Consider the following 11,565-nt stretch of genomic DNA (forward strand, 5'->3'; position numbering starts at 1 on the left):
TTTTTAAGACGAAGTAGGTAATTTTGATAGCACAAAATCCATATTAAAATTTATAAAATTAGTAAGCAAATTTTTATTCAAATTTACCTTAGCGAGAGATATTCTGTCTAACCAATTTTAGAAAAAAAAAATTAAATCTAATTGTTTATAGCATAAACTAGCACGGCTTAGTAATCACCTTTTACAGTACTCCTTTTCCAATAATTAACTATAAAAAGTTTCAAATATACAGAGTGAGTCACTAAACGCGCATACTTCGATTAGCCTTTAATTATTACCTACAAATAGTTTTGTTTTTAAGAGGTAACATACAACCCAGGAGTAGCTACCTATAGTTTATTTTCGAAATTTCGATGCGACGTTATTCCGATTTTCTTTAAATTTTTAACAATGAAAGTGTTCACAAAAAAATCGAAATAGGTTTATTTTTTAAACCTCTGATAAAATATTTTATGAAGAGAAAAGATATGCACATTGTTGTAGTATAATTAAAATTATTAATATGTAGTGTTTATAAAAATTTTTAAATCAGAACAAATATCAAATATCAATATTTTTGTTTTTTTAAATGGAACACCTGCATTTTATTGCATTTTAATTTGTTATTGTTCTCTTTCTTTTTGGTTAAGTATTCTCCGTTCTCTGTTATCTATTCTGTATTTAAAGTTGATAGTTGCAATTTTTTAGCTTTTTAAGGGCCATAGAGACTACCTACTGAAAGAAAGAGAACAAAAATATGAATATGATGCATTAATAGAATACAGAGGTTCTATTTGAAAAAACTGCAATACCGATATTTAAAAATAACAGTATTGCTACTTTTTTGTAGACCCTTACATTAAAAAAAAAACAACAAGAAAACTGGGATAATGTGGCAACGTCGTATCGGAATTAAATTATGGTTATAAAGGCTAGGAGGAGGCTAAGAAGAATATGTATAGTCTGTCAGATACTACAAGGTTATATGGCTGTTGTAAAATTAGCGTACTGTGAAGCAGTTAGTAAGGCAAACCCACAGTTGTAAATTGTGTTTGTGTTGGATTAATGTACCAAAAATGTTTAAGCGCATTACGCACCAGTAGATATTGAGGTGGTAAGATATTAAGATAAATCCTTGATTTATGACGCTGGGATTGAGCCGCTAACCAGTCGCACAAAAGGAATTATAAAATACCTTTCTTAAATTTAGTGACAGACTATACAAAGATATAGGGCGAGTTATTTAAAAAACTAAGTTGTGTGCTTTGTCTCAAAAACAAAATACTCTGCAGAGTCGAAAATCATTTTATTGTATACTATTCAAAGAACTTTGGTCGAGATTTTTTGCTTCCTCGTTCCTAGGGAGAGTTCATCGGGAGACTGGCTACTTTTCTATTTTTTTGATGTGTCATGACCATTAGAGTACAAAAACATAGGTCTCCCGTTTCCGTCTATCTGTCTGTGTCTTTGTCTGTTTTTGCTAGACAAAAATAATTTTTGAAACTACCGGACTGTTTTGTTATCAAATTTGGTAAGTGTATTATAAATATCATATAAAACGCTAACTAAACTTTGTCCTCACCAATGTGATGACGTCACCTAAAAATTTTGCATAGTAAATGGTTTTTAAATTGTATAAAATAACATACTCCTGCACTTGTAGTTTATGAATCAGTGCTGAGTTTTTGCTCGAAACATCCCGATTTTTGGAAAGAAATCAAAATCGTATGACATTCTGCAAGTTTATCGTTTTAATGTCTGCAAGATTCCAGATTTTAGAACGTCTGGAATCTTGCAGACGTTTCAAAGTTATCGAAAGCATTGCAAATTTTTAATCAAAATAAATTTGTTTATCCTCCTCAAAAAATTGATTACGTCATCTCAAAATTTTAACGAATAAATCTAAAAAAAGTATCTAAAATATGATGAGTGATTTATCATTCCATTCATATAATTTTTTAGAATTGCTTATACACGATAACTCAAAAAAAATCAAGTCATTTTTTATTGATTAAATCGGGAACTGAAAACGGAATGCTTTGAAATCTTTCAGATGTTTCAAAGTTGTCGTAAACATTGAAATTTTTAATTAAATATGACTGTTTATCCCCTACAAAAAAATTGAGGATGTCATCTCAAAATTTTGCCGAATTTTGCAAAATATGATGAGTAGGAATATTCTTCTAATTTATCAATGCAATGCATTCATATTTTTTAGAACTGCCGGTGACTCAAGAACTTAATGAATTAGTCGATTTATTTTACTGATTAAATAATAAACGGCTCACACCATTTTCCCTAAAATTTTGCAATATTAGTATTACACTCCAAACTGATATACTTAGGTACGTGTTCTTGTAAAAATATTATAAATCACAAGATTTTGTAAAGAAAAAATTCATTTGAAACAAACGCACAACATGCTTCTTTACCTTTACTTTAAACATTATTACAATACATATCTTCATTTTAACTTATAGAGGTTCTTAAGAATATATATAAAGTTCGCCAAATCATTTTTTTTTTCTAAAAGCCTTGATATGTTTTATTGTACTTCGGGAGCGATGGAAATTGTGTCCAAATAACCGTCAACGCAATAACTCAAGTATTTTTGAACGGATTGTTATGAAATTTGAAATGTAGGCATTTTGGTAGGTGAGGATTAATATGAATCGGTGAGAACAATCATTACCTTGAAAAAGTAAATTTTTCACTTGATTTCACAACGGAATTTCAAAAAATTGATAATATTTATATGAATAACTAAACATCAAACTTTAACATCAATAGATACGAAATGACAAAGAGTTTGTGAAAAATTGTGCAAAATCCATATATCTGCTTCTGGAAAAATTTCGAGTGTTCTGAACGCATTAGCAACACCACCTCAATATCTTTCCATGATTTAGTTCGGTAGCTTTTACAACAGTTCATAAAAAACTATCGCATCAGTGCATTTTGTGTTTTAAAAACTATGTAGGTATAAGCTAGAAATTTGATTAACTCTCCAAATATTGACGTTTAAATAATTTTTTCTTGTTGTGACATAAAAAAAATACCAGGCCAAGAATTCAAAATTTCGTGTGCATACTGCATACTAATTAAATACTAAATTTTATACAAAAAACGTGTGTGCATGGGTTGCTTGTAAGCAGTACACAATATGTGCAATAATACAGACTAAAATTTTGGTTAAATTGTTAATTTAAAATCTTAAAAATTCGAAATCTCGTAACGTTGTGAAGTATTTAGCCAACCTACGGTATTTGGTAAAAATCATGAAGATTTTAAAAATATTTTGTGATGACTGAGACGGAGCGGCAAATTGTCGTGGGTGGCTGTCATTCTCCAGTTCTTTAACTAGACGTCATGGGGATGGGATAAACTATTGTAAGTATTTCTATTGAGCGTGGGTAGGATATAAATTTAATTCGTTTTGACTGTGGAAATAAACGAATCATTGCATTTAAAAAGCGCGTCGGGAGCATACGAAATCACTCAGTGGTAGACAAATAGAGCGATTTTAAGCCGGAATTAGCAAAGCCATCCAGAAATAATCCATTTTATTTTCCATCAGTTTCTCATTCGCATATACGTACACATTCATGCAACTCTAGTAATCAATTCCTATGGTCATTGTTGGTGTTGCCGTTGGCTATATGCAAATTATTAAACGAAAGAAATGCTAGATGGTTTTATTTTAGGTCAGATGCTCTTGAAATTGATATTTAAAACATGCCGGCGTATAAAATTAATTAATATTATTGTGAGTAGATTGATGGAATATCATGAATAATGACGTCATGACAGTTTGTGGATAAAATATATAATTTTCTTGACCGAATCGTTATTAATGACTTTGCCCTAATCATATACAGCAACTGTACGCATACATTCATAACTCACACTAACACCGGGCACTTGGGTACATGATGTATTATGCGATAGTCTATTTGTAATAAATTACACTCCAGTCAAATCATCGTTTTATTAAACTATTTACAAATGCTATTATACTATGTTGTAATCAATTATTTTTAAAGACTTGTCCAACAAGATTTTTTCATAATTTTCACTCACAAAACAACACTGATCCCACCGCTTAGAGACTTTCGATTTCTTATCTTGTTGTATCGTGTAACGCAACACGTATATTTTCAGTATCAGGTTGCTGAAAGGAGCAAACTGGTCACTAATAAATTTACCATAATAGTGGCTAATATTTAGTATACAATTTAAAATATTTATGATACTCGTATTAATTATCAATATTTTATAAACAAATCAAATTTTTGTACAATTAAAGTCTAGTTATAGATGTGTAAATCCAGCTTCGTAAGCACGGTTTGTGCCTGCAACTAACAGGTATACTACATTTTTATACGCGTTAACTCTCTTGCATTATGTTACATAACTTCCAGACCTCCCCAACCGTATAGGGTCAGAAAATGCGGCAGCCTCAAGTGCGACATCCTACATCTATCAATGGACACAATTTTTTTTTTCTTTTAGCAGTTCAGAAAATTCCATTTTAAAACAAGTACTACAAATTGAAAAACTAAGTACAATTGCAATAATTAAATTAATTAAAAATTATTAAAAACGTTACCTATATAAAATTTTGACGTTTTAACAGTCATTTCAAAATCATACCTAGGTATAATGTAATTAATTGTTTTAATAGTCATGGTCACTTACAATAACATTTTAGTTTGATATTGTAACTCCTCGTTTTTGGGGTAGATAACATGACTAAAACTAATCATTATATTGTGGTTTTTTAGTTTAATACTTTTCGAAATAGCGCACGTTAAAATTCTCAAAAATGACAATTTTCATTGCAATGCACATTATTTTAGCAATTTGCAAAAGTGAAATTTTGTTTCAGATTTTTGTTACCAGTTATAGGATATATTTATTTAGTTACGTTTACGTTTGTATCAGTCTACTTTTTTTACAGACTGCATTTACTTTCTTTAGAAAAAAAAAATATATTTCAAGTGAACCAAAAGAGCCAAGAATATTCCATTAATGTTATGATTATGAATTCATTAGTTCATATAAGCAACAGTTTCAGAATCAATGTATACTTATAAGAATTTTGTAATTAATAGCAAAATATTTGCAGCGTTTAAGAATTTCAAATATTGTAAAAGTTGTAAAACATATCTTCAAGTTAACTACAACAGAAACAGCTTCTTCAACACAAGCTTCTTTTTAGTGTATCTCATTTCCGACAAAAAAATATCGACAATGTTTCCCAGGTAACGTATGGAATTCTGTAGACTGAAAACAGTGGTGAAAACTGCGTTAATAAATTTCTATAAATACTAGGGATACTGATTTTTAAAGATACGTGATGAAAAACTTCACCAAAATGCTAAAAACAAGATTATGATAAATTATTTTTAAAGAAACTGTTCTTGCTTTATATAGCGAAAATCGTTGACCGGTTAGGTATATCTAAAATTTCGTAATAAAAAGTCTGTTAATAACGGAGATATCTTCGAAAAATATATTGAAAATCCCGTGAGCGAAAGATAAGGGATTCCTTTCAAACTTTTAAAATACTAAATTTTTGTTAGTTTATTAATATATTAACTGCATTCTGAAATTTACATAGGTGTACAAGGCATCGTAAAAAATAAAATCTACACTTCCACTTCCAAGTGTCAATTTTTTAAATATTTATAAAATTTTACAACTGAGAAGTTACAAAAATAGACTCGCTTCTACATCTGCACCACTTAGAAAGCAGGTATTAAATTTTTATTTGTATGTCTATAAACAGACTCTTTCAGTATTTTAAAATGGGTGAATCTCCGACAAGCAATTAAATATTTCTCCAAATACGATGCTGAAATCCGTGGAAATTCCAAATAGCTAGAATCAATTACCGTATGTTTGAGGAAAAAAAGTCGTCTGGGAACATTTGAAATTCAGTTTAATAAAATTATGTTGGCAACACCAATATGTTATTTGTCTTGTGAATCACTTTGGCATTTACGGTTAAATAACTGCAAAACCAAGATCATTACTTTAAAAATAAATTTCATGGTTTACTATTGACTTTTTGTTTCGATTATATGATATTACAGAATGAAGAGGGTCTTTACCAGAGAGGTTGTTTAAAACTGTTTTAGTTTTTAGAATTGTCGACCTACTTATTATGACTTACTTATGTCAACCGTGTAATAAAGGTATACGAAGAATAGTATCTTATTTTTTTTTTCAAAATTAAAAATAGCAGTCAAATTGTATGGAGTATTGGAAAGGGTTATAAAAGCGCAGACGTGCAGAAGTAGGTTTATTAGAAATTTCGACGAATATATAAAAGTTTGTATGGGTTTTGTTGAATTTATTTCCCTGGTTTTCTCGACATTTCCAGGCTTCTAGAACATAAAAATTTTCGTGTATCTGTCTATCATTTGTTGACCATTTTATTACACAAATAATACTGCACAGATTGTTGTGACATTTGAGACGTATAATCTACTTAAAATGTACAAAACAATATGAGAATTTTATGTCGATTAAATAAAAAATAAAAAAGGTCTATATAAAATGTACCAGCAAATGTAATGTTGTTCATGTTTTTGGAATGTGGATTTTTTAGCCTTGAAAGTAAAAGTTGCCAAATTAAATTTTAAATTCAACTGATGTTAAAATTTTAAAAGATTTATTTAAAATCATGAATTTAAGGAAAATCTTTCCGATATTTTACTAATGTGGTTTTAATTTTTGTGATTTGCTTGCAGATGATATCCAGAAATAACACACAATGAATCAATGTAAATAACTTCCAATTTTCTTCAACACTCCGTATATTCTTTAATATTTCACAAAGATATTTCATTCTCCTGAATTTTGTAGAACAGAATAATGTATGTAGTATGTAGATAGTGTTTACGCAGTATATTTATTTATATTAAAATTAAAATAAAGAGTGTTTCAAAATTATTTTCATCTAGTTAGCTTTGAAATCGCTTCAACTCCTATCTTTCTCTTGATGAAAATCTGCAACCATAGGCGACTAGATGAAAATCATTTTGAAACACGTTTTATTTATCCTTAAGGAAAATTAATACATCAAACTTGAGTGTAGACTATGCTCTAAATGTATCCATAACCGATTGTATCTTCCTCTAAATAACTTTACTCCACTACCGTGAACAGAAATACAAAGCCAAATTTTACAGCACAACTTAAAGAGAAAATTATTATAAATTTAACTTAAGAAATACTAATTTATGTAAGTAACTAATGACCAAGAACACGCTACTTTGGCGTACGAGAATGAGTTTTTTGACGACGCGTAACTGAATTAAAAAATCATTTGAGAGCTTTATAAGAGTATTTCGTAATTCCATTTTAAGAATATATTTTTTGATTTGATTTCCATTGATTTACTAAAAAAAATTTATAGTCAAGTGTATGTATATTGGATTGAAATTTATTCGTACTCGATAGTTTAAACGATTTTCAGATACATAATTCTATGGCATTACGATACATTCACTCATACATTATCTGGTCCATATGTTTGCGTTTTAATGCAGCAATTACATGTAACACAATAACAAAAGAGAATAGGTGCTAATGGCACCCCAATAACTCGAGCTCCGACCGTGTCATTATTGCTCGTAATTATTTCAAACACTTTCCCCTGAAGAATAAAACCACTCGAGTGAAAAAACTGTGCTCCAGAGGTGTCGAGTTATTAAATGATTTGGTTTAATAACTGTATCGCCATAAAAGTAATATGGCCAAAAATGCCTTTCAATGGAAGAATATATTAAAAGTGACGGTAAACCACCCCCGGCATAGTGAACACGAACAATAGACGATCGGGACCGATAGTGATTGGTTCCTGTTCTGTTATCGACTACTGAATCTCATTATGTTCGATACACACACGCATCTCTATTGTTACTAAGTCTGCATAGGGGAAAGTACATGGACCAACACATGAGACGGTGACCCTCTCTGTGAAATTTCAAATAGTTGTTCTTTTACTATAAGTGCACTCTTATTTTGACAAATTTCCATTTCGAATGTTGTAAATCATCAATATCCTTGTAAGTGAAGGTACAGGTACTGTTGTAAATTGAAAACGTGGCTATTCTTCAAGTCTAGCTCACGAATTTGTTACAGAAGGCACTAAAACCGTATAATGAATTGTTCGGCGTTCTCGGAAGGCCTAGTCTTTGCTCTGGCCTATATTTTTTACAACTAACTGCTTATTACCTGCGTTCCGTAATATTAAAGAGGGTCTCGCCACGTACGAACTCAATCAGTAGCAAATCCATCATTTATCAAACTCGTGGTAAAAAGCGCCCACGACTTCTATAGGTTCACAGTTGCTGTTGGCGAGAGGATTATGAATTATGTAATGACGCATTTATAAAATTTTATAAAACTCTTGTTTCGTTTCACTGATTGATCGTATGTGAAATGCCGAATACATATTTTTCTTTGTCAGCTCTTAGTTCACATTCTGCAACGTGGCCAATACCCTAATAAATAAGATGAAAAAGCGGTGAATGGTCGGGGGTGGGTGTTTCACAGGGCAGCTGGCGAAATAAAAGAGCTGTGCGACAAACCTTAGGGGGTCGCAACCCCTCCCGTCCGACTTTTGGGGGAATACTTGACAATGTTAGCATTTATCCGAACGTGCCTGGACCGTGGCAGGACATGGTTAGTCGCAATTCCATTTTAGCCCCAGTTGGTAGTGAGTGACGAGTGCCAAGATGAACGTTTCAGCACAGTTTAGTGACTATTGGACCAACGTACACCTGTATCAGAATTACAGGAACCAGTTTTTTAGTGAGTGTGAGGGTGCTGAAAAAACACCTGAACATTACGCACACAACGGATACCACCCCGGAGCGGCATACCAAAACGTGAAAGAAGAACCGACGTACGAAAGCTGCAGGTTTTCGATAAATCAAACATATTCAAATAATTTTGACAATTCTATTACGCCGAGTGTGAATCACGACTTCACGCAACATTTGAATCAGTTTGACAGCTGTCAGCAGGGTCTTTACGACCAAAGCAAAGGTGTATCGACTAATGAGACCAGTCTGCTTCTCAATGAGAATAAATTGGAGAAGAAGGATGATGATTCGCCCGCACTACGGGCCCTGTTAACCAGACCGCAGGCGAAGAACAACAATTACCAAAGCATGGACTTCCAGAACTTTAACGAAGACACACCGTGCGAAGAAGAGCGCTACGGATCTCCTCCGACTGAAAACAAAAGTGTTGCTGAAAATGCCAGTTTTTACCCTTGGATGAAATCGAACGGTAGAATTTTGTAATTTGCGACGACGGTCTTTAAGTAATTTTTCTTGTAGGTGATTCAGCGAACGCCGGAGGCAAGAGAACGCGTCAGACTTATACACGCTACCAGACTTTGGAATTAGAGAAAGAATTTCATTTTAACAAGTATTTGACGAGGCGCCGCAGAGTTGAGATTGCGCACAGTTTGAGTTTGACCGAGCGCCAAATCAAAATTTGGTTTCAGAATAGGAGAATGAAAGCGAAAAAGGATACGAAGTTTTCGCAAGATTTTCTAGAGCAGTGTACTATTTCCTCGACGCAAAACTTCGTCCCTCTCTATACGGGCAACACCGGAATTAAAGAGACTTCAATGAATGATGTGGAGAGGAACGTCTACGACAAAGAGATCGCGAAGCCTTTGACCCAGATTAAAAACATACCTGGACCACCATCCTCGCCTTGAACGAGAAGGTCAGAGCAGTCAGAGCGAATATCAAAAAGTAATTTCTTTTGTAAATAAAATTAATTTTAGATTTATTTTTAAATGCAAGTCACTAGTTTAACGAGATATTCATATTATTCTGTAGATAGACTTTGCGGTATTATACTTTTTCAATAAACTTAAGTCTTTTGTCGGTGCTGTAACCACAACCCTTTCTTACACTTTACAACTCCTTGGGGACATAAGAACTGAAAATATTTTGACGTCCGTATAACAAGATTACAATAAGATTTGACAAATTTTCTATAATCCTTTTAAGCCTGTTCAATGAGTACTGACCGTAACAAATATTTGCACCACGAGGGTTGCAGAAATGACCATTTTAAATATTCACTTAATTCTCCCTCGAAACTACCCTCTTTCCCGATATCGTAATTATATTACTCATTTCATTATCTAACCCCATCTTTGACATTTTGTTTTTCGCTCCACATTTCAACCCTCAGCCCTCACACAAAGAGAAAGTTGGAGCGGCCTCCACTGCAGCTGCATATCAGGTAAGCATGCGCATCTGGAGCATCAAAGATGGCTGATCTAATAAGATAAACGCAACCGTGCGATGGTTAATCTCTTTGTTTCCAGTGATGTATTTATTTAAATCGATGGCAAAACAGATAGTGTGAGATTATGATGATCATAATATGGTATGTACAAACATTTGTTACTCGTTACTAGATTAAATCTTGGTTCACATGTTACGCGTGACGCACTAACGTTAGTGTTTTGTGCTGTAACAATAATTGCTGAACCATTGTTAATTATCGTGTTGTTAATCGGATTGTTCTTGTTTGATGGTAATCGATGGGTTTATGGGTGCGATGCATAGTTTCGCACGCGGTTTTTGCCGGTTGGAATACTGCTTATGCGATCTTAAAGACCTTGAAAAAGTCATTAATGATGGTTAGGTTGCTGCTGGAGCACACTGGTTTCTAATTGTTTAAAATATGACGGTTAATTAATTTTATATTCTAAAATGTAAATATTTATTATCGCTGGTATTGTGTTATGAAAGGTGTGAATTTTATAATTAATAAAATGTTGGTTATTCTTGTTAACATGCTTAACTAATAGTTAGTAGTGAATTGTTAGTGCTTTTTTGTTTTTATTGCTGTTGCTGTAATGTTAAGAAATATTATATGCCAAGTACGTGACAGAATTTATATATTCCTGTACCGCTCAAGCCATTGGCGAATTTTGTGGATAGTAAAATTTACAGCTCTACGGATGTTTTTTACATTTATCCGTATTATATAATAGTATAGCAATGGAGTTAATAGAACAAAAAACAAATTTTAAAAATAACAATTGTTTCCTGTTAGTTAAATTACGTAAAAGGTACACTACTTGTATGTTAATAAGAAGCTACTTTCTGAAGTATAGTGTCATATTATGTAGGTAACTACTGTTCGAAATTTATAATCTACGCAAAAAAATACGGAAATTATTTAACACTATAAAAAAAATAGCAAAATTTGTTCAATGTTATTTCCGAAAGGGCACCAGTCAGTTTATTTTTTTTGATAGATTATCGATCAACATAAAGTGACGGAATTTATTTCTAATTTAACCTACTTTGTATACTTCACGCTTTTGTAACACCATTGAAGTGAGAAAAGAGGCGCCATCCTGATTTTTTTATTTATTTCTTTAATAAATAAGTATCTGCGTTATAAATAATCTGTTTTTCCGTTAATATTTTGTTATTGTGAAATTAATAAATTAACCAAAAAGTTTTAATTTAGAAATTTAGAAAATTCAAACAACTCGTGTTTAAAATAACTAATTTCCCTATTCGTTAC

At 32.0% G+C, this 11,565-nt stretch overlaps 1 protein-coding gene across 1 annotated transcript; it reads left to right on the top strand.

Annotated features, from left to right (window-relative positions):
* Positions 1-8,729: 8,729 nt before the first annotated feature.
* Positions 8,730-9,727, top strand: LOC135128940 (homeobox protein Hox-D5-like). The gene is made up of 2 exons (XM_064056019.1): positions 8,730-9,288; positions 9,339-9,727. The coding sequence occupies exons 1-2, from the start codon at positions 8,730-8,732 to the stop codon at positions 9,725-9,727; spliced, it is 948 nt and encodes a 315-aa protein (XP_063912089.1).
* The last annotated feature ends 1,838 nt before the right edge of the window (positions 9,728-11,565 follow it).

The sequence above is a fragment of the Zophobas morio genome, unplaced genomic scaffold (assembly GCF_036711695.1).
Source record: "Zophobas morio isolate AGI-343-1 ecotype UQ-CSIRO unplaced genomic scaffold, CSIRO_AGI_Zmor_V1 ptg000014l, whole genome shotgun sequence".
Classification (NCBI taxonomy): domain Eukaryota; kingdom Metazoa; phylum Arthropoda; class Insecta; order Coleoptera; family Tenebrionidae; genus Zophobas; species Zophobas morio.

Coding starts and splice junctions, on each gene's coding strand:
- LOC135128940 (XM_064056019.1), top strand. CDS start 8,730: ATGAACGTTTCAGCACAGTTTAGTGACTATTGGACCAACGTACACCTG. Junction 9,289..9,338: donor CCCTTGGATGAAATCGAACG/GTAGAATTTTGT, acceptor TTTTTCTTGTAG/GTGATTCAGCGAACGCCGGA.